This window comes from Coregonus clupeaformis, chromosome 29 (assembly GCF_020615455.1).
Source record: "Coregonus clupeaformis isolate EN_2021a chromosome 29, ASM2061545v1, whole genome shotgun sequence".
Lineage (NCBI taxonomy): Eukaryota > Metazoa > Chordata > Actinopteri > Salmoniformes > Salmonidae > Coregonus > Coregonus clupeaformis.
In genome coordinates, this window is record NC_059220.1 from 16259405 (window position 1) to 16287083 (window position 27679).

A 27679-nucleotide genomic window follows, 5' to 3' on the forward strand; every position below is an offset into this window, starting at 1 on the left:
AATGAGGCACTTCTCTTCTCACTCTGTGACGGGCGGTGGTGGAGGGAGTTTCAGACATTTGCAGGCAAACGCCCCTTTGTTATTTACTGCAGATATTTTCCTGATACACTCTCTCGCCCGGCCATGGAGTGGTAAAATAGCAGTAATTGCTGGATCGTTTGCAGGTTGTTTAGCTTGTGTACCAAGCCAGATGAGAACCACTAATGAGCACAGCTTCCAGCAGCAATTAGTGAAGCAGTCGTGTACATCACAGATGATTTGCAATTAACCAGATACATATCATATATGGTGTGTGTGTGTGTGTGTGTGTGTGTGTGTGTGTGTGTGTGTGTGTGTGTCGGCTGTTTGAAGGGCGGTGAGCCAATGAACAGAGGGGAGGGAGGGAGGTGTTGAGATGTGCACGTGTTCACCTGAGAGGAGAATTCACATGATATATAACCCTGTGCTGAACTAAGGGTAAGGTTTCTGTTGTTTTAGGTCGAGTGCTTTTTAGATCACATGGACTGTCAAACTTTCATCCATCTATGAATTTGAGAGCGGTTACATTTTCCCAAGCCACTTGCCTCTGGCAAGGCTGCCGTTTTGCTGAGACACAAACTCAGGATTGTGGCTTTAAGTGGATAGCTCATTGGAGGAGATACAATACCTCATATGATATCACAATGATTGAGGCTCTATTATTCTCATGGTGGACATGACAGATGCTATGAGTGAGAGACCATCAGATCAGACAGATACACACCTCCTTTATCTTATGCTGCTAAAGTAGACACTGTAGCAACCAGTGGCCCAACAACACCATTAGAAAATCACTGTCAAGATATTGCACCAATTGTTACGATTACAGGTTGCCAAGGCAACAGAAGAAACCACAAGGGCAACATCAAAACAAAGGACAAGGAGACCATGACTTGTGGTCCTGCTGCCAACCCATTAATTTGACTGGTTTACCACATTAAATATCCTCTCTGCTACATGTTATATATTATTTCTACATGCTTGAGTTCAATGTGTCTGGATCTGTAAATCGATTGTTTCTCAGCTGAAAATGCCAGACACAATACGATGCAATTTTTATTAAACTATATGGATTAGTGGAGATCAGAAAAAGGCAGATTTTTTTAACATTTCTAGCTCTACATTCCTAAATTACCCCCAGCTACCTTTTTTAAATGTCTTGCATTATAAAAGCTCTGTAGAGACCCTCTTCCTCCAGTGCACAGGAGTTCAATTTGCAGGTTTGAAACTGTAGATGGATATAGTGTGTCCCATAGGGGTCTATTATGAAGTTTACTGACCCATGCACTGATGGAGGAGTCCACGCACCCACCTCCACCACCACCTGTGCCTGCCTGCCTGTTGGGGCCTCAGCTAACGACAGGGGTGTCAACAGGGTCATTAGCCGCCTGCGACTATGTAGTCACAGAAAATATCTGTTAGGGGACAGTAGCAGTCCTTTAAAATCCCTAATGAACACAAGCCAATGTGTTGGCTGTCTCTCCCCTGCTTCCTCCGACTCAATTAAAGTTGTTTGTGGGAGACACAAAATAATTAAAGGTGCACTTTGTTGTTTTTTATTTGGGTCGGATGAGGGCTGCCCCTGGCACTGTTGCAATATGTTTTCTTCTGTTTGCTATTCAATTTCCCACTTAAGTGTCAAAAATAGGCTTCTAGAGTTCACTGCCTCCTATTATGAAAGCTGGAGAGTTTGTTGTTATTCCTCATGTGAGAGAGAGGTGCAATTACGAGGAGAATTTACATTATACACCAATCACATTTAATCACACACATCTTTATGATGGAGGAGAAACAAGGTATATGTTTATAAATATCTATGTAGAAGTATGAGGGGATGGCAATATTATGTTTCACAACTGCCATTGAGTAAACCGTGATGAGTGTGTTTTTAACAGAGCTGTCAGCTGTCATCAAACGGCAAGTTAGGTTCTACACTGATTATGAATTAGGGGCTTCTGTACATTTACCTTAATTAAGGTTGAGAGTGCTCCCATAATGTGTTTTCTTGTAGTAATACTATTCACATATCTCAAAGTAACAGGAGAACTTGAAATATTGTTAATTTTGTGTATCACTAGCCAATCTCTCAACCAACGTCCACACGTAGCAATGAGTTATAATGACTTCTACAGTAGTTTTGTGCAGATCTGTGCTCTTTTGCATGACGGAAATGTCACCCCAAATGAAATGTATTTCAAATTTCCATAATCAGAAAAAGCTATATGATCCACATATTCACTTTGCAGCTGAGCAATATAACAGTGTTAATGAAACAAAGATTATAAATGACTAAAGTTTAAGAAGTTTAAGACGTTATCCCTTGTTTGATTCTTATAAAATGGCAATAATATGTTTATCTACTTAGTTGTGTGGATCAAACTTGTTGGCTCCATAATCATAAACAATGGCTGTGTTTGAGGATGCAGTTTTACCACTCATCTACAGAAGACTGTATGATATCAGCCATTGATGGAGGAGAAATTAATTGTTGTGGTTCATCTCAAAGGATTCCCAGTGCAGCAAATTAAGTCAGCCAACAGTTCCAAACACACACATGATTTGACTGGAGCATGCACACCATACAGAAGCATCAGGCTTCTAGTTCCCCCACAAGTCACCAAAACACACTCTGTCTAATGTGTTCGTGCTTGATGTAGGGTATTAAAGTCTGCTATAATAGTAGTGTTATCCTTATGGGTCCATGATCTGGGATGGAGAGTACACAGACATTGCGTATAGTGTTTCTTACTACTAAGCTACTCTTTGCTTCTTGTGTGCATTGATGACAACAAGTAAACAAACTTCACCCAAAACAACATGGCATCAAGTGCTGTGATGTTTTAACACCTACATGCATGCATCCCATTGTGATTTGAATATTACCCATGGTAAGAATAACAATGGCAGACAGTGATAACTTACAAACAGGAACTGTTTGCTCTGTTACCACAAATGTGTCATAACAGATAGTGTGTCTTCACCATAGGGATTTAAAGTAGAGCCAAAATGTACCCATATAAGGAATATACAACACTGTAGGGACAGTACAGTACAAGCTGGATTCATTGCATCGTCAGCCTTGCAATAACAGGGTATGGCCAGAGGAGGCAAACTCTGATTACCTCTGACTTTTCCACTGTTGTCATCTTACAGTAATCAGAACCTTTGTATGGCAGTTGGTGTATTGGGTATTGTAGCTGTAATATATTTTAGTTCTAGATCCAGATCTTGGCTAGCTTCCTCTCCAGGGGTTATCGGCTGCATCACGGTACGTGAACTGCTCCGGCCATGACCACAAGGCCCTCCAACAGGTGGTGAAGACGGCATCACTGGGGCCATGCTCCCACCCATTCAGGACATCTACTCAAAACGGTGCCTGAGGAAGTCCTGCAGCATCATCAAGGTCCGCACACACTCCAGCCACGGACTGTTTACTCCCTTACCGTCTGGCAGATGGTATTGCAAAATCCTTAAGTTCCATCCCTGCATGTGTACACTCTAAAAAGTAAAGGTTCCTGGAGGATCCAGCAGAATTGAAAAATCTAAATATGAATAAACTCCCACCCCAAGTCAAATAATTACTATATATCCTCTGGTGTGTTGATGTTGATGTCCTCTGTAGGCTATCCATAGCCAGAATGATTTTGCAGTGCATGGTGATAGAATAGGTTTCCTGTTATATTCATCAGAGGTGTAGGGAGGGTGAAGTCTGAATACAATAAATATATAATTATACAGAGATGATTAACAAAACGTGCACACAACAGTATTCATATCTTGGTTTTTTTGGTAAACATTATGTGAATGAAAAAACTGTTCACTTTTGATAACAGTTTTCATACACATACCTTGTCCATAATGTAGAGGCCTCTGGGAACTTCATTGAAGAGGTCAGGGAGGAGGAAGATGGCTGCTGTGAATGAGTCCTATAAGGTTTTAGGGAAACCATTCATTCAAATGAATTGTAGATGATACATGTGATCTGCATAACATTATGAGACAAACCAATACCAATTGTCCATAACTTTGTGTGCCTCCTCGTCAGTATACCTACAGACACAGACACACACAAATAAGTGGGCAGTTCAGTCATATGCACCCAAGGCAGCTATAGCCTTTAACATATTCGTACATATTCATACCTCTTTGTTGATTCATATCCATTGAATTGTGTCCATTTTCTTTTTTATAAATACTTTTTTTAAAGGGAGAAAGTGTCAAATAACACAGCCATTTGCACAAATATGAAAACAATATAAATTTAGATCATAAATTGAGGAGATCTTAAAATGTTTCAGTTAAGTGCCTGCACCTGCTGTTGTCTCAAATTCAAATACAATTTTTCAGTTGGGCAGTTAGGTTCCTGCAAGAACCCCCAAGAACTAAAGAGGTTCCTCGATTAACCCACCTCCTATGGGGTTCTTGGAATAAACTTTTGGGGGCATTTTTCAGTGCCGAGAACCTTAAGGCTCTTCAAGGAACTTTGAGGATCTTAGAAGAACCCTTGTTGAACCCCTAATTTTTAGAGTGATATCCTGTACATGCCATACTGAATGTGTTAAATGCATTAGCACATCTCCAAAATGCAACCTTGAAATGTTGGCATCATCTACAACGATGGCACAAACTTTCCAATAGGTTTTCTCATTTTACATTTACATTTTAGTCATTTAGCAGACGCTCTTATCCAGAGCGACTTACAGTAGTGAGTGCATACATTTGAAAACGTTTATTGTACTGGTCCTCCGTGGGAATCAAACCCACAACCCTGGCGCTGCAAGCACCATGCTCTACCAACTGAACTACACAGGACTTCTCAGCAGCAGCAGCAGACTGACTACATGTCTTCTCTCCTCCGATGTACAATGTAGCGATTACCTTGTACCTTATGATTAATGAGAGAGATTAAGTTAATTGTTGAGTGAGAGGACAGCAGTGCTACAACTAGAGAACACTGAAAAAGGGAGGCGCTTAACTGAAAACGTTCATACCTGACAACCATACTATTTTTTTCTCCTTTTCTGCATGCTTCCAAAACTCTCTCCTGCTTATTACATACATTCTCATACATAGAGAGGCCTTATTATCCTCCGGGAGGTGCTTTGACAAATGTTGGCAATTGACATTGCATTTGCTTCATGTGTGACATGCAAAGATCATCTTTTGATTCTGATCTACTGTAATTTAGACAGATTTCAAAAATGTTATTTTACTGATTTATCAGTGGAATAATGATAGTTTCCGTTGTTGGGGAGAGAAATTATATGTCATTACGAAGACTTTATGGAGTCAAACATGAAATGACATGCATTCATTTCAAAGGTTAATCAACTGAAATGGAAATACCGGTATGTTGTTTACTTGGATCAAACTAAATACTCTGTTATTTAATGTCCATATAATGTTCAAAACCAATGAGCAAAGAGGGGAAAGAACAACAATCGTTTAATGTGTTTGTCATAGGTAACTATAGCGGACTAAACTCCACTCCATGGTGATGGAAGTTTCTGATGAACTTCACCAATAGCGTGGAGCCGAGACCAGGCTTGGTGGAATCTAGCTCTGACTACATCGATACGTCAATACTTTAAAAAATGTAAATTATGAAACGCCCAACTTGTACCTATGTTTGTCCCTGTAGTTGCGTGCCTTTCTTTGTTTGCTGAAATCCATACTGTTTCAATAAACATTTATCAAATACCACCATCGACTATTTCCTTGTTAATTTTCAATTGGCACATGCGCATATGCGCTGAGTTGTCATCTTAGAGCAACAGCAATGACCAAACAGTTGGTCATTGTATTTGATTAACGTTTATTGAAAAAGTATGGATTTCAGCAAACAAAGAAATGCATGCAATTACAGGGGACAAACCATAGGAGGTTGTTGGCGGCACCTTAATTGAGGACGACGGGCTCGTGGTAATGGCTGGAGTGGAATTAGTAGAACGGTATCAAATACATCAAACACATGGTTTCCATTTGTTTGATGCCATTCCATTTACTCCGTTCCAGCCATTATTATGAGCCGTCCTCCCCTCAGCAGCCTCCACTGGGACAAACATAGGTACAAGGTGGGCGATTCATATTTTTTAAGTATTGACCTTGGGCGAATCGATATAGTCGGAGCTAGATTCCACAAAGCCTAGTCTCGGCTCCACGCCGTTGGTGAAGTTTATCGGAAACTTCCTTCACCATAGAGTGAAGTTAAGTCCGCTAAGGTGACCTATGACCTAAAGTAACACACACATCTATAACTGGAAATAGATTAGACACTTCCATCTCTTGAAATAGGTGAGATTGCTCTAAGTAAAGTGCAAGCGCTGAAAAACATCTCTCTAGTCTCTTTCACTATCTATTGGCGTAATCTATTTCAACAAGGGGATCCATAATTATGATCCAGATGTATTTGTGATCATGAAGCTGCAGAAATGATTATCTAATCTTGCCATTAGATCAGGGTAGGTAGACATTTTCTTTGGACCTTTGCATGTAAGCTGCACACCAGGGTCAACAGTCTGCACACCAGGGTCAACAGTCTGAAAACACCAGGGTCAACAGTCTGCACACCAGGGTCAACAGTCTGCACACCAGGGTCAACAGTCTGAAAACACCAGGGTCAACAGTCTGCACACCAGGGTCAACAGTCTGTACAGTGAATCATGTGTAGCTACCAGAGGATAGAAATGATGATTGAAATATTCACTGTATGCATGATGTCAAAATGTTTTCTAGCTATTTTGTATTTTTTGGTGTGAACAATTTGTATGAAATGTATAAATAAATACTGGGATTAAGACAGATGATAGTCTGGTCCTGTATGGCTCAGTTGGTAGAGCATGGCGTTTGCAACTCCAGGATTGTGGGTTTGATTCCCGGGGCCACCCATACTGTACACCGAAATGTATGCATGCATGACTGTAAGTTGCTTTGGATAAAAGTGTCTGCTAAATGGCATTTATTATATATATTACAATAGGCTTCACAGACAAAACACTTTGCAGATGTATACACTGACAGAGATAACATATCTCCATCAAAAAGAGGACAGTCTCACACTGTATCAGCCTTCCAAACAAACACACAGAAACACATCCTCTAAGAGGATTCATAATGGCTCTGTCCCTCTATTTTTTCAGAGAGGCTTACAATAATCAGAGTAATTTGTTGCCATGGTCAGCAGGCCTGAAATGATGGAAACCAACCATCCATCCACACATCCATCCATCTCGATGAGAGTCTAGCAGGGCTTTCATATGACATATGTCACATATTGGAGTTGGCATAATGGTTGAAAAAGGACTTTGTCTTCTGTCAAATACTGTAAGGTGGATACTGTAGTTACATCTCCTTATGCAATGCTATATATTTGTATACAGCTTGACCATGAAAATGGGTTGAGGTTCAAACTGTGATTGTGGATACAGCATTCATAGAGATTAATCTCTATGGCAGTGCCACTCGGGGACACAGATAACACATCTCAGGGTCTGATTCACCTATAAAGGCTTTGATTTCACTAAGAATGAAGTACTGTAAATGTATCTGTTGTGATGTCTCTATACCTTAATCAGCTGCAAGCTGCCCCCAAAATACTCAAAGCTGATATGATGGAAAAGCATATATCTGCTGGTGTAAATGTATTACAGCTGAGCTGAAGCATTAATGTGTACAAGGTTGAAGCGTAGGAGGAGAAGCATCAGCTGTCCTCTCTCTCTCTCCTAGCAACCACTAGTCTTGAGCTCTCCCAGCCTGTTACCAACATGCCAGCACACATGCTGTTCTAGGAACACTGTTTAGAATATCCACAGTATTTCTTACTGTTCTAAGAATACTGTTTAGAATATCCACAGTATTTCTTACTGTTCTAGGAACACTGTTTAGAATATCCACAGTATTTCTTACTGTTCTAAGAATACTGTTTAGAATATCCGCAGTATTTCTTACTGTTCTAGGAACACTGTTTAGAATATCCACAGTATTTCTTACTGTTCTAAGAATACTGTTTAGAATATCCACAGTATTTCTTACTGTTCTAGGAACACTGTTTAGCAAATCCACAGTATTTCTTACTGTTCTAAGAATACTGTTCGCAAACCCACAGTATTACATGATATAACTAACATCTGTGTCTTTTTATTTTCTAATTGAACAAATTACATAAATAGTGTGTGAAACATGATAGGCCTACCTGTAGATTCAAATTCACAGGCAAGATTGAACACTGTACAATAATTTATCCTATTTACTGCTTTACTGTAATGCTGTTATGGACCACCAGGAAGTTATCCCTGGGAGCAGGTCTGAGATCAGTTCCCCCTCTAGAATCACTCATAAGGACCAGCTAATAATAATAATAATAATAATAATAATAATAATTTGGTGTGTGCTTATACCTGTCCTATTTCACACATGTACAAGAGTGTACTAATATGCATGTGTGAATTGGAAATGTTTTTTTTTTGTGCATATCCCAACTACAGGTGTTGAATAGCTCATCTAATCATTTGTTTTGCCCCTGTTCAAAATATACTTTATTAAACTTTTCAAATTAGGTTGAATTAGCCATAATTAGGCACTTTTTGTTGAATTTCTACATGTGATTGTCCCATTGCCTTAGCCATAACATGAACTTCTAGATTTGGCTCTTGGCTCTAACAGAATGGAAGTCTAGTCGGTGGTAATATCTCAATTGAGTCAACATTTCGGATGTTTGAGAGGACAGCTCTCGTTCAGCCACAGTGGTACCCAAGCCTATAATTACACTTGTTTGGTTTGTTAAAGAGAGGATGAGGGGTAGCCTACCATCCATTTCACTCTTCGTCACCGCTCAACTCTCCTTTCCTCTCGCATCACCCTGGCTCACTGATAATGAGAGCTATCATCAGCCAGCCAGGCAGGAGGCGGGCTCTGATCACATCCGAACATTCAAACATAACTGACGTAGGCTATACTTCATCGTCTTTCACCCTCTCAAATTGTTTAATAGATTTTTCAATATCTCTCTGGTTTCTATCATTCGTTTTATTATCCTAATAATCTCTCGTCATATTTTGCATTCATGACACGGTCGGAGATTTGAAGTTTTGGTTTGATATTCAAAACAGGCAGTTGTTTAGTGGTTAGACAAGTAAGTACATTTACTAACCTATGTCAAATCGGTATTGTTTTGACTCCCGGGAGATTCATATGAGCGCTCCACCAGTGATCCGACCGCCAAGTCCCCTGTCCCCGGGGTCCAATGGCATCTCTTTCCAGATACAGATCGGGCTGAGCCGCGAGCCCGTTCTTTTGGACTCTGTCGACTTCAGCCTCGCTCAAGTCCGGGAGATGGCATGTTCCATCGTGGACCAGAAGGTAATATCCTATCACTTCTGTACCGCCATCCTTATTATCGATTTAGTTGAAAAACATGTAAATATGCGCAGATAAGCCTAGTTATTAGTGATCTATTAACTTTTGCGTACATGTTTACATTCAGGTATACAGACTTCAGTCTATTGTATGGCGTGACATAATCCATACCACTGGGCACAGACGTCAATTCAACGTCTTATCCACCTTGGTTCAACGTAATTTAATTGATATGACGTGGAAGCAACGTTGATTCATCCAGTGTGTGCCCAGTTATTTCCGTTCCAACATGATAACGTTTCCACGGGCCCAAGTTATTGTAATTGGTATCGGTAACACATATAAAGTGCCTGGGTTGCACCTCTGTCATCCTCTGAAGCATGGGTGTTAAAATGTAGGCTTTTGATGTTGTCTAAGGGTTACAGTAGTAATAGTGACGTGACACTAGAAAGCAGAAACACCTTCTGTCCCAGGGTTATTAGTGTGTGAGGGGAAATGACACTATGTTCTTAATTAAGTAAGGAACAAAATATATATGAACTACAGGAGGTTGTACCTCAACACCTTTTCTAGACACATTTTATCACAGAGAGGTTCCCTCTCATGTATAGCTGCTCAGAAACACTTAACACTCATTTAAATAGTATGAAGTGAGGTGAGATCTTAAATGTGTGTGAGTGTGTGCGTATGTGTGTGTGTGGTGTATAAAGTGACAAAGCTAACAGTATGCAACAGGGCCTATACAGTGTGGATTATGAGAAAGTACATTTGATTTAACATTAGCATATCCAGGGATGGATCGAGTTCACTTTATAGAAGTTAAGATTTGGCCCTAAATGCCTACTATAAAGAGGCTAGAATTAGTAATCTAAAAGCTAGTTTGGCACGATGATTGCTCTTTCTAGGATAAATTACCTCCTTGGGAGTGGTTGCATCAAATGTTTGACAGCTTCAAGGTCCAATCAAAGTTTACAGCACTACTCTGACAGCTCTCTGGGTCTTCTTTGCCAACTTAAAGAAGTCTGGTGTACTGATTAGAATGCCTATTTATAGACCAAAATATAGAGATAATCTTACTGTGGCAAAGAGAGAGTTAGATAATTTAAGGGCAATGATGACATTGATAGTCATGTCCAAAGAGAAGTTCCTTGAAAAGGTCTTGTTATAGAATAGATGGACATGTCAATAACCTTTACTGTCCGTCTGACAGTCTGAAACTGATACTGATTCAGACACTGAGTGCGGTTACATGCACAGAAAAATGTGATTATTGTGTACAGTCAGATTAATATAATAGTTCATTAACATGTTTGCATGCTTTGCAAGAAGAACGATTTCCCTAATAATCCTGTTTACATTGACACATCTGAAATCAGGCTACTTGATGATACTCATATGCAGAAAATTGCCAATCAAAATAAACGTTCTACCACAGTGAACATGTTATTTTTGGGAAGCATATTTGATTCTGAGTTCAGACATATAGAGTTTGTATGTGAAAACTACTTCTAAAACGTATACATTTAGTTGTTCCGAACACACTTCACTCGAGCTAAAGAGGGAGGCTCTCGGCTGGTGGTAGCACATGCGCAGATCAAATACACTGCTGGAACGCTGATTAAGTGGTAACGTCCTAATAATCCGAAAGATTGCTCAGAAAATCAGGTGTTTTAATCGGCGTATGCTTACTTCGATTTTGACCTTATGCCGATTAAGATAAACAGACTACGGTGTTTACATGACAATTGCATAATCTGCTTACTGCCATAATCAGTTTAATTTAGAATTATTAGTGTGCATGTAAACATACTCACTGTAAAGCTGTGCCTTTCAATTAAGTCATGTGGTTTTTATTACAGTTATACAATTACAAGCTGAACAAAGATTTACAGGAGTAATCTGTAGTTAAACAAACAGAGATACAGATGTAGGATCTGTAACGATCCCGGCTGTCTGAGTCGGGGTCTGGTCGTAAGCTCCAGTTTCCCGAGGGTTCGGGAACGCTCCGGGGAGCGCTCTGGTTTCCGCACCTGATTCCTGTGAGCAATCTGCACACCTGGGCCTAATCAGCACCTTTCTTAGGCTCTGGCCCAACATCCAGTTCCTGCCGGATCGTTAGCCATGAACAGTAGGTGTTCGTTGTATCAGTTGAGCGTTCTAGCGTGAGTTTTGTTATTTTGCACTTTGTTGAGTTTTTGTGTCCTTACCTCCGTTTTTGTTCCACCTGCAGTCACACGTCCGGAACCTTCACCCCACCTCTGCCTGATGGTCGGCGGCTGCCGAGCCATCACTGGACCCAGACTGCACCCCCAACTACTCAACCACGCCGCCCGCTCTGTCCCTGGATTATTCTGCACCTTTTTGTTATCTGAATAAACCCTCACTTTCGTTCAACTCTCCTTGTCCTGGTCTGCTTCTGGGTTCTGGCTGAGGGAACTGTGACAGAACGATCCGGCCAATTATGAACCCAGCGGACCTGGACTCAGTTCGCCATGCCATTACCCAGCAGGAGAAGATGTTGGGCCATCATAGCACGGTACTACAGGAGATCGCGTTGTCAGTTCGGAACCTTTCTACCGGCCTGATGGAGGTCCAGAACCAACGCCAGTGTCCGGTGGAGGACCCACTACCGGTTTCACCCATCTCGCCTGCCGCTTCTGAAGTTGTGTCCCTCCGTGAGCCCAAGGTTCCGACGCCGGATAAATATGAGGGGGAGCTGGGAGGATGCCGTTCCTTCCTTATGCAGTGTGGATTAGTGTTCGATCTACAGCCCTACTCTTATGCCACAGACAAGGCTAGGATAGCCTTTGTGATTGAGTTGCTGCGTGGTCGAGCGCTGGAGTGGGCTTCAGCCGTTTGGGAACGACAGGATCCCTGCATGGCTTCATACCAGGGGTTCACGGCCGAGATGAGGAAGCTCTTCGACCATTCCGTCCGAGGGGAGGGACGCAGCTAGGCGCCTGTTTTCTCTTCACCAAGGAACTCGCAGCGTGGCCGATTTCGTGATCGAGTTCAAGACGTTGGCTGTGGAGAGTGGGTGGAACGAGGAGTCTTTGCAAGCGGCTTTTTACCAGGGTCTGTCGGAGCAGCTCAAGGATGAGTTGATCTCCTATCCGGAGCCTAGTGACCTGGACAGCTTGGTAGCCTTGTCTATTCGGGTGGATAATCGAGTCCGAGAGCGAAGGAGGAGAAGCAATGGGGTCCGTCCAATCGATCAGCTTCTCAGTTCCCAGTCGGGTCGGGTGGTGGACCAGAACACGTCGATCATTCTCCACCACTAAGGATTAGTGGAGAGGACCTCTCTCCCGATTCTGAACCCATGCAAGGGGGGCGGCACGGGTTAACCAAGGAGGAGCGTCAACATAGACGTAAGACCAACTGCTGCCTCTACTGTGGTCGCTCGGGACATTACATCTCCACCTGTTCCCGGCGGTCGTCAAACTGCCCGGCTCGCTAAAGTTGGGAGGACTTTTAGCGAGCCAGTTTCAACCTCTCAGTACCTCTGTCAGACCCCGCTTCCCGGCTACCCTTGTGAACAGGAATCAGAGCTTAGCGCTTAACGCTTTTGTCGATTCAGGTGCCGGTGGAAGCTTTCTTGATGCCGAGTTGGTGGAACAGCTGGGGCTTTCCAAGGAGCAATTGCCGGAAGCCATTGAAGCGACCACTCTGAACGGCAGTAGTCTGGCACGTATCACGATGAGGACTGAACCGGTTAAGATGCGGTTGTCAGGGAATCATTCTGAGATGATTTCATTTTTCATTCTGCCGTCTTCCCATGTTCCCCTGGTCCTTGGATACCCCTGGCTGAAGGAACACAATCCCACGTTCGATTGGGTGACGGGCAAGGTAACGAGTTGGAGCCTGGATTGTCATGCTAACTGTCTCAAGACTGCCTGCCCCCATTCGGTTCCCAGTCAGGTGATTGAGGCTAAACCTCCAGATTTGTCCCTGGTTCCCGAGACATATCACGATTTGGGGGAAGTTTTCAGTAAGCAGAAGGCTCTGTCACTCCCTCCCCACCGACCATATGATTGTGCCATCAACCTGGTCCCTGGAGCTGTCTACCCCAAGGGAAGGTTATACAGTATCTCCCGACCTGAACGTGAGGCGTTGGAGACCTACATCAAGGAGTCCCTAGCTGCTGGTCTCGTTCGTCCCTCGTCATCACCCCTGGGGGCAGGATTCTTCTTTGTGGGTAAGAAGGATGGCTCTCTTCGACCATGTATTGACTATCGGGGGTTGAATGACATCACGGTCAAGAACAAGTATCCCTGCCCTTGATGAGTTCTGCCTTCGACTCCTTACAGGGTGCTACGGTGTTCACCAAGTTAGACCCTACGCAATGCGTATCACCTGGTCCGGATCAGAGAGGGGGACGAGTGGTTGACGGGTTTCAATACACCGATGGGGCACTTCGAGTATCAGGTGATGCCGTTTGGACTGACCAATGCTCCAGCGGTATTCCAGAGTATGGTGAACGACGTCCTGAGAGATATGATCGGTCTCTTCGTGTTTGTTTACCTGGATGACATTCTGATCTTCTCGAAGGAACCTTCCGACCACGTCCAGCATGTCCGGCAGGTTCTGCAGCGATTATTGGAGAATCGCCTGTTCGTGAAGGCCGAGAAGTGCGAGTTTCACGCCCACACGACATCCTTTCTCGGGTACATCATCTCCAGGGGTGAGATTAGGATGGACCAGGAGAAGGTTAGAGCGGTTCTGGAATGGGCCCAGCCCGGTACGAGATTGCAGCTCCAGAGATTTTTGGGGTTTGCGAATTTCTACCGCAGATTCATCCGGGGATTACAGCCGTGTGGCCGCTCCATTAACTGCCTTGACTTCCAGCATCAGGACCTTCAAGTGGAATCCGGAGGCGGATCGAGCCGTTTCTGGATTTGAAGAGGCGATTCACCAACGCACCGATTCTCTCTCAACCGGACACGGCCCGTCAGTTCGTCGTTGAAGTGGACGCGTCTGATGTGGGAGTTGGCGCCATCCTGTCGCAGCGATGCTCCACGGACAGTAAACTCCATCCCTGCGCCTACTACTCTCGTCGCCTTTCGCCTGCGGAGAGGAATTACGATGTGGGTAACCGGGAGCTTCTCGCGGTGAAACTTGCCTTGGAGGAGTGGCGCCACTGGTTGGAGGGGGCGGAGCAACCGTTTATTGTCTGGACTGACCACAAGAATCTTGCTTACGTGCAATCGGCTAAACGTCTCAACTCCCGTCAGGCCAGGTGGGCGTTGTTTTTCGGACGATTCAAGTTTGCCCTGACGTTCCGACCTGGATCTAAGAACGGCAAGGCGGACGCCTTGTCCCGGATGTTCTCCAAGACGGAGGAGAGTGGGTCCAAGACCGAGACTATTCTCCCCCGGAACTGCGTCGTGGGAGCAGTGATGTGGAAGATTGAGGAGGAGGTGCTGGCGGCCCTTCGGACTCAGCCCGGTCCCGGTAACGGTCCACCCGGTCGGTTGTTTGTGCCTGAGTCGGTTCGTCCTGCTGTCCTCAAATGGTCCCACGCCAGCAAGATGGCTTGTCACCGGGCGTGGCTCGGACGATGGCGTTTCTTCGCAGACGCTTTTTGGTGGCCTGCCATGGCCGAGGATACTCGGGGTTTTGTTGCTGCCTGTCCAGTGTGTGCGCAGAATAAGAGTACCAATCGGCCCAGCTCTGGACTACTTCATCCCCTTCCTATTCCCCGGCGTCCATGGTCGCATCTGGCCCTGGACTTCGTCACGGGGTTGCCCGCTTCTGAGGGGAACACGGTCGTTCTGACTATCGTGGACAGATTCAGCAAGTTCGCCCACTTTGTGCCTATTGCCAAGCTTCCCTCTGCCTCGGAGACGTCCGAGATCCTGGTTAGGGAGGTTTTCAGGATCCACGGTTTGCCCAGTGATATCGTTTCCGACCGTGGCCCTCAGTTTACCTCTGCTGTCTGGAAGTCCTTCTGTTTGGCCATTGGAGCTACCGTCAGTCTCACATCTGGTTTTCACCCCCAATCCAATGGTCAGGCGGAAAGAGCCAACCAGAAGATGGAATCCACGCTACGCTGTCTGGTCTCTTCCAACCCCACCTCCTGGGCCTCTCAGTTGCCTTGGGTTGAGTATGCCCACAATACTCTCCCCTACATCGGCCACTGGGATGTCTCCCTTCCAGTGCCTGTATGGCTACCAACCTCCCCTGTTCCCTTCTCAGGAGAAGGAGCTCTCAGTGCCTTCTGTTCAGGCCCATATTCGGCGTTGCCACCGGACCTGGCATCGGGCCAGAAAGGCACTCCTTAGAGGTTCGGACCGGTATCAGCTCCAGGCGAATCGTCGCCGGATCCCCGCTCCCACCTATACCATCGGAGATAGGGTTTGGTTGGCCACACGGGATCTTCCGTTACGGACTGAGTCTAGGAAGTTGTTACCGAAGTTTATTGGTCCGTTTGTGGTGGAGAAGGTGATCAATCCAGTGGCAGTGCGACTCAAACTACCGAGGACGCTCAGAGTCCATCCCACTTTTCATGTCTCCTGCCTCAAGCCTGTCTTCCTCAGTCCTCTGTTGCCTCCTCCGCCTCCTCCTCCTCCTCCTCGGATGATCGGAGGTGGTCCTGCCTACACGGTGCGTCGCATTATGGATGCCAGACGGCGGGGCCGGGGTTTCAGTATCTCGTGGACTGGGAGGGTATGGTCCGGAGGAGAGGAGTTGGATTCCGCGGCGACAGGTCCTAGATGCGGATCTCATCAGGGACTTTTACCGCCTCCATCCTGGCGCTCCGGGGAGTCCGCCCGGTGGCGTTCGTCGGAGGGGGGGTACTGTAACGATCCCGGCTGTCTGAGTCGGGGTCTGGTCGTAAGCTCCAGTTTCCCGAGGGTTCGGGAACGCTCCGGGGAGCGCTCTGGTTTCCGCACCTGATTCCTGTGAGCAATCTGCACACCTGGGCCTAATCAGCACCTTTCTTAGGCTCTGGCCCAACATCCAGTTCCTGCCGGATCGTTAGCCATGAACAGTAGGTGTTCGTTGTATCAGTTGAGCGTTCTAGCGTGAGTTTTGTTATTTTGCACTTTGTTGAGTTTTTGTGTCCTTACCTCCGTTTTTGTTCCACCTGCAGTCACACGTCCGGAACCTTCACCCCACCTCTGCCTGATGGTCGGCGGCTGCCGAGCCATCACTGGACCCAGACTGCACCCCCAACTACTCAACCACGCCGCCCGCTCTGTCCCTGGATTATTCTGCACCTTTTTGTTATCTGAATAAACCCTCACTTTCGTTCAACTCTCCTTGTCCTGGTCTGCTTCTGGGTTCTGGCTGAGGGAACTGTGACAGGATCTTCATTTCAGCCAGTTTCTTACAGCAGGAAAATAATCCTGCAGCAATAGGAAATGTTAATTATTATGTGGATTATAATTAATGGAAATTTTTGTAAGGGTTGATACATTTTTCGTAAATGTATCATGTTGGACAGAGACACGAGGACAGGCAGTCACCTCCTTGACCTCTTCATCACTTCTTCAACCAGGATCTTGGTTTCCATCAAAAGGCTGTCTAATAGACCTAATATACTGTTAACAGGCCATCTCATTGGAATCCTGTAGAGCCAAGCGTTATCAGGACTAATTAAAAGGATGGCGCCTTTGTTTGAAGTTTTACCACCTTTTTACATTACCACTCTCTACAGCTCTTTTCATTCAAGTGTCCTTATTAATCAGTTGGCACCACGTTGGTTTCTCACAGGAAGTGCTAACTTCCTTGTTCAGTCAGCGTCAGTCCATAGGTAGAGCTGTGATGTGAGCAGTGATGACCACTTAGTGATAGGCGAAGCATCCATCCCACAAGTACTTCAACCAACCTCATCCACCTCCCTCCCTCCCTCCCTCCCTCCCTCCCTCCCTCCCTCCCTCCCTCCCTCCCTCCCTCCCTCCCTCCCTCCCTCCCTTCTTCTTCTTCTTCTTCTTCTTCTTCTTCTTCTTCTTCTTCTTCTTCTTCTTCTTCTTCTTCTTCTTCTTCTTCTTCTTCTTCTTCTTCTTCTTCTTCTTCTTCTTCTTCTTCTTCTTCTTCTTCTTCTTCTTCTTCTTTACACCAAGATTTCTTTATTTCTTCACCCACCATAATGACTGGGATGCTTTCATAAATTCATACTGTCTTGAATATGGTTTGAGAAACAGAAGTAATGTATGAGATGTATATGGAGATAAAGATAGTGATTTTTATATCATGATGATAGCCAATTGTATTTTCTTTTTTCTCCATGACTGTGTACATTATAGATCTGGTAGTGTTTAACTTTCATCCCTGGTCTTCTACAAATGAGAAACATTAAACAAACATGATCAAGTTATAGTTTACTGTACGTGTCCCCAAGATATTAGAAATGAATTAGCGAAATTATTACATTCTGTTGTCAGCTCCCCAAGGTTTGTCTCCTAGTTAGAGAATGGTCCCCCAGTTGCTTGGCAACTGATGATGATTGCCTGTGAAGTATCCATATGAGTGCCATTATCCTGATGAGAGCCATGTGCTGTAGGGTCACGTACTAGCAGACACACACACACACACACACACACACACACACACACACACACACACACACACACACACACACACACACACACACACACACACACACACACACACACACACACACACACACACACACACACACACACACACACACACACACACACACACACACACACACACACACACACACACACACACACACACACCTACCTACCTTGGGAAGAACAGAACCGAAGATGAAGGTTGTGCGATGTGCATAGGCCATTGTGGAGCAGCTGTTTTGGAAAGCATTCTAAGCACCATGCACCTTTATTAGCATAAAATAGATGTTGTAGAGGGTCACCATTCCCTTTGAGGATCATAGCCCTTTTCTGCCCCTGCACTCTCATGAGTGCTCTCCCCTTAGTGTCGGCACCATAAAAGCCCTCTTTGGTCTCATCTGCTAATTAACTAGGATGTACAGTATAAACCTGTTGTGTCGACTTTGTGTTATCTAGTGTGTTCTTACAGACAAATATTCATTGGCTCTGGTTGCATCCTTTAAAGCTGCAGTCTGTAACTTAAACAACAACAAAACACTTGTAAACAACTGAGGGATGAGGCTGGAGAAATGTAACTGCACTCAAATTACATAGACGCCGTTATGGATGCAAGGACTGACCTTCCATGAGATGCGATACAGTGTTTGTTTACACTTGCAAACAATGGAGTAAAATAATATTATCTTTTGGGTTCTGATGGGGTATCATAACATTCTGATAAGATTAATAGCTATATGAAATTCCAATTCCGGATTGCCCCTTTACAATAGATGCTAGTGATGCTAGAGCCCTCCTCATTACAGAGCATTGTACTCATCCTCACCACTGAGAACAGATAGAGAAAGACACCAAAGTAATTTACCTCTGCCTGACTGTTAATTACTTTAGTAATTACGTAAACACTGCACGGCTCAATAATTGAAATTACTCAAATGAAACTGTGGTTTCTGTCAGTGTTGGGGGAAAAAGTTGATACTACCGCCCCGTAGCACTCACGTCTGTAGCCTTGAAGTGCTTTGAAAGGCTGGTCATGGCTCACATCAACACCATCATCCCGGAAACACTAGACACACTCTAATTCGCATACCGCCCCGACAGATCCACAGATGACGCAATCTCAATTGCACTCCACACTGCTCTTTCCCACCTGGACAAAAGGAACACCTACAGTACCAGTCAAAACTTTGGACACACCTACTCATTCAAGGGTTTTTCTTTATTTTTACTATTTTCAACATTGTAGGATAATAGTGAAGAAAAATACTATGAAATAACACATATGGTAACCATAAAAGTGTTAAACAAATCAAAATATATTTTATATTTGAGATTCTTCAAAGTAGCCACCATTTGCCTTGATGACAGCTTTGCACACTCTTGGCATTCTCTCAACAAGCATCATGTGGAATGCATTTCAATTAACAGGTGTGCCTTGTTAAAAGTTAATTTGTGGAATTTCTTTCCTTCTTAATGCGTTTGAGCCAATCAGTTGTCTTGTGACAAGGTAGGGGGGGTATACAGAAGATAGCCCTATTTGGTAAAAGACCAAGTCCATATTATGGCAAGAACAGGTCAAATAAGCAAAGAGAAATGACAGTCCATCATTACTTTAAGACATGAAGGTCAGTCAATAAGGAACATTTCAAGAACTTTGAACGTTTCTTCAAGTGCGGTCAAAAAAATGCATTATGATGAAACTGGCTCTCATGAGGACCGCCACAGGAAGGCCCCGAGTTACCTCTGCTGCAGAGGATAAGTTCATTAGAGTTACCAGCCTCAGAAATTGCAGCCCAAATAAATGCTTCACAGAGTTCAAGTAACAGACACATCTCAACATCAACTGTTCAGAGGAGACTGTGTGAATCAGGCCTTCATGGTCGAATTGCTGCAATGAAACCACTACTTACTAAAGGAAACCAATAAGAAGAAGACACTTGCTTGGGCCAAAAACACGAGCAATGGACATTAGACCGGTGGAAATGTGTCCTTTGATCTGGAGTCCAAATACTGAGATTTTTGGTTCCAACCACCGTGTCTTGTGAGACACGGTGTGGGTGAACGGATGATATCCGCATGTGTATTTCCCACCGTAAAGCATGGAGGAGGAGGTGTTAGGGTGTGGGGGTGCTTTGCTGGTGACACTGTCTGTGATTTATTTAGAATTCAAGGCACACTTAACCAGTATGGCTACCACAGCATTCTGCAGCCATATGCCATCCCATCTGGTTTGTGCTTAGTGGGACTATCATTTGTTTTTCAACAGGACAATGACCCAACACACCTCCAGGCTGTGTAAGGGCTATTTTACCAAGAAGGAGAGTGATGGAATGCTGCATCAGATGACCTGGCCTCCACAATTCCCCAATTGAGGTGGTTTGGGATGAGTCGAACGGCACAGTGAAGGAAAAGCAACCAACAAATGCTCAGCATATGTGGGAACTCCTTCAAGACTGTTGGAAAAGCATTCCAGGTGAAGATGGTTGAGAGAATGCCAAGAGTGTACAAAGCTATCATCAAGGCAAAGGGTGGCTATTTGAAGAATCTGAAATATATAATATATTTTGATTTGTTTAACACTTTTTTGGTTTTGATGTCTTCACTATTATTCTATAATGTAGAAAACCCTGGAATGAGTAGGTGTGTCCAAACTTTTGACTGGTACTGTATGTGAGAATACTGTTCATTGACTACAGCTCAGCGTTCAACACCATAGTGCCCACAAAGCTCATCAGTAATGTAAGGACCCTGGGACTAAACACCTCCCTCTGCAACTGGATCATGGACTTCCTGACGGGCCGCCCCCAGGTGGTAAGGGGAGGCAACAACAAATCTGACACACTGATCCTCGACACATGGGCCCCTCAGGGATGCGTGCTTAGTCCCCTCCTGTACTCTCTGTTCACCCACGACTGCGTGGCCAAGCATGACTCCAAGACCATCGTTAAGTTTGCTGATGACACAACAGTGGTAGACCTGGTCACTGACAACGATGAGACAGCCTATAGGGAGGAGGTCAGAGACCTGGCAGTGTGGTGCCAGGACACAACCTCTCCCTCAACGTGAGCAAGACAAAGGAGCTGATCGTGGACTACAGGAAAAGGAGGGCAGAACACCACGCCCCAATTCACATCAACAGGGCTGTAATGGAGCGGGTCGAGAGCTTCAAGTTCCTTGCTGTCCACATCACCAACAAGCTATCATGGTCCAAACACACCAAGACAGTTGTGAAGAGGGCACGACAACGCCTATTCCCCCTCAGGAGACTGAAAAGATTTGGCATGGGTCCCCAGATCCTCAAAAACTTCTACAGCTGCACCATCAAGAGCATCCTGACCGGTTGCATCACTGCCTGGTATGGCAACTGCTCGGCATCCGATCGTAAGGCGCTACAGAGGGTAGTGCGTACGGCCCAGTACATCACTGGAGCCAAGCTTCCTGCCATCCAGGACCTCTGTACTAGGCGGTGTCAGAGGAAGGCCCAACATTTAAAAAAAGATTCCAGCCACCCAAGTCCTAGACTGTTCTCTCTGCTACCGGTAACGGAGCGCCAAGTCTAGGTCCAAAAGGCTCCTTAACAGCTTCTACCCCCAAGCCATAAGACGGCTGAACAATTAATCAAATGGCTACCCAGACTTTTTTTTTACACTGCTGCTACTCGCTGTTTATTATCTATGCATAGTCACTTTACCCCTACCTACATGTACATATTACCTAAATTACGTCAACTAACCTGTACCCCGCACATTGACTCAGCACCGGTACCCCCTCTATATAGCCTCGTTATTGCTATTTTATTGTGTTACTTTTTTAACTTTAGTTTATTTAGTAAATATTTCAAAAAAATGCGTTGTTGGTTAAGGTCTTGTAAGTAAACATTCGGCGCATGTGACAAATACATTTGATTTGATTTGATATAATATTTTTACGATATATCGTACCGTTTTGACAGTATTGCAATATTATTTTTGTGCTAGTTTGCTGTACCAGCACCAAAACTCCAGTATTTTTCCTTCATAGCTTGTTCTCCATCTTCTTTATAAATATGGAGCCAATTTGTTTTCAGCACTTTTATTTCCATGACTGATCAATGCTCGTTTCCTCATATCTCTCTCTTGTCACTCTGCAGCTGACATATGGAGCGCAATATGTTTGGAACATCGAATCACAATAAAATCACAGTATCAAATCACAATACAAATAGAATCATAATACAGTATAGAATCACAATACATATCGTATCACCACATACAGTGAGGGAAAAAAGTATTTGATCCCCTGCTGATTTTGTACGTTTGCCCACTGACAAAGACATGATCAGTCTATAATTTTAATGGTAGGTTTATTTGAACAGTGAGAGACAGAATAACAACAAAAAAATCCAGAAAACCGCATGTCAAAAATGTTATGAATTGATTTGCATTTTAATGAGGGAAATAAGTATTTGACCCCTCTGCAAAACATGACTTAGTACTTGGTGGCAAAACCCTTATTGGCAATCACAGAGGTCAGACGTTTCTTGTAGTTGGCCACAAGGTTTGCACACATCTCAGGAGGGATTTTGTTCCACTCCTCTTTGCAGATCTTCTCCAAGTCATTAAGGTTTCGAGGCTGACGTTTGGCAACTCGAAACTTCAGCTCCCTCTACAGATTTTCTATGGGATTAAGGTCTGGTTCTCACCCAAGATTTGACGGTACATGGCCCCGTCCATCGTCCCTTTGATGCGGTGAAGTTGTCCTGTCCCCTGAGCAGAAAAACACCCCCAAAGCATAATGTTTCCACCTCCATGTTTGATGGTGGGGATGGTGTTCTTGGGGTCATAGGCAGCATTCCTCCTCCTCCAAACATGGCGAGTTGAGTTGATGCCAAAGAGCTCCATTTTGGTCTCATCTGACCACAACACTTTCACCCAGTTCTCCTCTGAATCATTGGCAAACTTCAGACGGGCATGTACAGTGGGGAGAACAAGTATTTGATACACTGCCGATTTTGCAGGTTTTCCTACTTACAAAGCATGTAGAGGTCTGTAATTTTTTATCATAGGTACACTTCAACTGTGAGAGACGGAATCTAAAACAAAAATCCAGAAAATCACATTGTATGGTTTTTAAGTAATTAATTTGCATTTTATTGCATGACATAAGTATTTGATACATCAGAAAAGCAGAACATAATATTTGGTACAGAAACCTTTGTGTGCAAACCTGGTCTTGACCAGGTTTGCACACACTGCAGCAGGGATTTTGGCCCACTCCTCCATACAGACCTTCTCCAGATCCTTCAGGTTTCGGGGCTGTCGCTGGGCAATACGGACTTTCAGCTCCCTCCAAAGATTTTCTATTGGGTTCAGGTCTGGAGACTGGCTAGGCCACTCCAGTACCTTGAGATGCTTCTTACGGAGCCACTCCTTAGTTGCCCTGGCTGTGTGTTTCGGGTCATTGTCATGCTGGAAGACCCAGCCACGACCCATCTTCAATGCTCTTACTGAGGGAAGGAGGTTGTTGGCCAAGATCTCGCGATACATGGCCCCATCCATCCTCCCCTCAATACGGTGCAGTCGTCCTGTCCCCTTTGCAGAAAAGCATCCCCAAAGAATGATGTTTCCATCTCCATGCTTCACGGTTGGGATGGTGTTCTTGGGGTTGTACTCATCCTTCTTCTTCCTCCAAACACGGGGAGTGGAGTTTAGACCAAAAAGCTCTATTTTTGTCTCATCAGACCACATGACCTTCTCCCATTCCTCCTCTGGATCATCCAGATGGTCATTGGCAAACTTCAGATGGGCCTGGACATGAGCTGGCTTGAGCAGGGGGACCTTGCGTGCGCTGCAGGATTTTAATCCATGACGGCGTAGAGTGTTACTAATGCTTTTCTTTGAGACTGTGGTCCCAGCTCTCTTCAGGTCATTGACCAGGTCCTGCCGTGTAGTTCTGGGCTGATCCCTTACCTTCCTCATGATCATTGATGCCCGACGAGGTGAGATCTTGCATGGAGCCCCAGACCGAGGGTGATTGACCGTCATCTTGAACTTCTTCCTTTTTCTAATAATTGCGCCAACAGTTGTTGCCTTCTCACCAAGCTGCTTGCCTATTGTCCTGTAGCCCATCCCAGCCTTGTGCAGGTCTACAATTTTATCCCTGATGTCCTTACACAGCTCTCTGGTCTTGGCCATTGTGGAGAGGTTGGAGTCTGTTTGATTGAGTGTGTTGACAGGTGTCTTTTATACAGGTAACGAGTTCAAACAGGTGCAGTTAATACAGGTAATGAGTGGAGAACAGGAGGGCTTCTTAAAGAAAAACCAACAGGTCTGTGAGAGCCGGAATTCTTACTGGTTGGTAGGTGATCAAATACTTATGTCATGCAATAAAATGCAAATTAATTACTTAAAAATCATACAATGTCATTTTCTGGATTTTTGTTACAGACCTCTACATGCTTTGTAAGTAGGAAAACCTGCAAAATCGGCAGTGTATCAAATACTTGTTCTCCCCACTGTATATGTGCTTTCTTGAGCAGGGGGACCTTGCGGGCGCTGCAGGATTTCAGTCCTTCACGGCGTAGTGTGTTACCAATTGTTTTCTTGGTGACTATGGTCCCAGCTGCCTTGAGATCATTGACAAGATCCTCCCGTGTAGTTCTGGGCTGATTCCTCACCGTTCTCATGATCATTGCAACTCCACAAGGTGAGATCTTGCATGGAGCCCCAGGCCGAGGGAGATTGACAGTCTTTTGTGTTTCTTCCATTTGCGAATAATCGCACAAACTGTTGTCACCTTCTCACCAAGCTGCTTGGCGATGGTCTTGTAGCCCATTCCAGCCTTGTGTAGGTCTACAATCTTGTCCCTGACATCCTTGGAGAGCTCTTTGGTCTTGGCGATGGTGGAGAGTTTGGAATCTAATTGATTGATTGCTTCTGTGGACAGGTGTCTTTTAAACAGGTAACAAGCTGAGATTAGGAGCACTCCCTTTAAGAGTGTGGTCCTAATCTCAGCTCGTTACCTGTATAAAAGACACCTGGGAGCCAGAAATCTTTCTGATTGAGAGGGGGTCAAATACTTATCTCCCTCATTAAAATGCAAATCAATTTATAACATTTTTGACATGCGTCTTTCTGGATTTTTTTGTTGTACAAAATCAGCAGGGGATCAAATACTTTTTTCCCTCACTGTACGTATCGTGATAATATCGTATCGTGAAGTCCCTGGCAATACCCAGTCCTAATGTTAGGTGTTAAGTACAGTACAACTGGATTATGTATAATAACTTCAATAGTTTTATAACACTGTGATCACTTCCTTGATATTTTCTAATGATCACCACGTTTGAATAAAAATGAATGGTTGATCATTGTCTTGTTATTCAAAACTGTTCTAAAATGTCAGTGATCTTTGTGCATATGACATTCTGTGAGATGGAATGTACTGTAACTCCTCACCACGCTCACAACACACATAGTTTGCATTCCAAATGGAACCCTATTCCCTATGGGCCCAGGTTAAAAGTAGTACACTATATTGGGAATAGGATGCCATTTGCGACACATCCATAGGCTACAGTACAGTACAGAACATTATACGGTAAACCTTCACAGTCAGAACTTAAACATTTTTAATGAGCACACTATAGACTAGAGCCTACAGTAGCAGAGCCAGTACAGTGTAGACCTACTGAGAGACTGCACTGGGGTGGTGTGGGCATGCCAGCAGTATGGCAGAGCTGTAAAATAGTCTCTATAAAGTGTGAAAATACAGCTATTAAGTTCAGAGATACTTGCAGATGTAGGATCTTAATTTGATCACCGTGTTGCAGGAGAACATTCCGGAAATGCAGGAAATGTAAAACTTGTAGTATATTTGAGGTTTAAAAAGGCTTCTGAAATTTGTCATTTCCACTTTGAAATTTCAGACTTGATTTTCCTTTATGAAAAATTTATCAACCCCTACAAAAATGTCCATTAATTATAATCCAAATAATAATTCACATTTCCTGTTGCTGCAGGATTCTTTTCCTGCTGTAGCAAACTGGATTTAATTTTTTTTTAATGCTGTACTTCTTGTTAACGTAATGTATGCTAATGTTCTGTTTTTGAGCTAATGCCCAATTGACTCCCATTCACTCCTTGAGGAGTGCACTGCTTGTCCCAGAATCACCCAGAATGAAACGCGCGGCCCATTCACGACGTGTGGGCAACGCACACAATGGCCGTTAATACGATTCCAATTGAGTTTCCCATCTCCTAAAAAGTATCTCTGTTAAGGTGACAATGAGAAACAGTCTTAAAAGATAATTGTAATTAAATACAGTGTCAAATTATTAACCAAGAACGTATTCTCTTTGTCGACTATAGTTGTGTCTGGGAGAAAGAGAGTAAGAGATTGGTAGCGAGTACAGTACATTAGAGTAGAGTCCATGTCAGATTCAGGTGTTACACATCTCAAATGCTTGTTAATTAGTGCAGTGCATACTGCATAAGATCAGTTTCATATACATACAGTATACATACAGTGTACATACAGTATACATAGTTATTCAGCTAAGTGAGTGAGCACTCCAGACCCTTGGTTATTCACTGTAAAATGAAAAGTACAGTATAATAACAAGTAGGAATTTCATTTACAGTGAGACACGTTAATTGATTTTGTTCCAGTAATTAGTCTTCACAATCAACAATGATTTACTTTCTTTACTGATCATGGACACCCACCCATCATACCCCATGGTACCTATTATTTATCAGCTATCTCCCTAGCTTTCATACCAGACATTCTCTCTTAATGCAAGTGTTCAATACTAGGGTTGTAAAATTCTGTTAACTTTCCCCAAATTCACATTTAATACAGGTTAGAGGATTCCAGATTTCCTGCTTCCGAATTTTCCAACCAGTATTTCTGAAAAACCTAGGAATTTGGGGAAAGTTACTAGAATTTTGCAACTCTATTCAAATACAGTGCATTCGGAAAGTATTCAGACCCCTTGACTTTTTCCACATTTTGTTACGTTACAGCCTTATTCTAAAATGGATTAAATCATTTCCCCCCCTCATCAATCTACACACAATACCCCATAATGACAAAGCAAAAACATTTACATAAGTATTCAGACCCTTTGCTCAGTACTATGTTGAAGCACCTTTGGCAGCGATTACAGTCTTGAGTCTTCTTGGGTATGACGATACATGCTTGGCACACCTGTATCTGGGGAGTTTCTCCCATTCTTCTCTGCAGATCCTCTCAAGCTCTGTCAGTTTGGATGGGGAGTGTCGCTGCACAGCTATTTTCAGGTCTCTCCAGAGATGTTCAATCGGGTTCAAGTCCGGGCTCTGTCTGGGCCACTCAAGGACATTCAGAGACTTGTCCCGAAGCCACTTCTGTGTTGTCTTGGCTGTGTGCTTAGGGTCGTTGTCCTGTTGGAAGGTGAACCTCCGCCCCAGTCTGAGGTCCTGAGCACTCTGGAGCAGGTTTTCATCAAGGATCTCTCTGTACTTTGCTCCGTTCATCTTTCCCTCGATCCTAACTAGTCTCCCAGTCCCTGCCGCTGAAAAACATCCCCACAGCATGATGCTGCCATCACCATGCTACACCGTAGGGATGGTGCCAGGTTTCCTCCAGACGTGACCCTTGGCATTCAGGCAAAAGAGTTCAATCTTGGTTTCATCAGACCAGAGAATCTTGTTTCTCATGGTCTGAGAGTCCTTTCAGTGCCTTTTGGCAAACTCCAAGCAGGTTGTCATGTGCCTTTTACTGAGGAATGGGTTCCGTCTGGCCAC

General features: G+C 44.1%; 1 protein-coding gene across 1 annotated transcript in view; it reads left to right on the forward strand.

The window, feature by feature from the left end:
* Positions 1-8928: 8928 nt before the first annotated feature.
* LOC121544720 (serine/threonine-protein kinase D1-like) overlaps positions 8929-27679 on the forward strand; it is a 62605-nt gene continuing 43854 nt past the window's right edge. Inside the window, exon 1 of the mRNA XM_041854811.1 lies at positions 8929-9375. Coding sequence (XP_041710745.1) covers positions 9169-9375 — 207 coding nt within the window. The 5' untranslated portion in view covers positions 8929-9168. The remainder of the gene's footprint in view (positions 9376-27679) is intronic.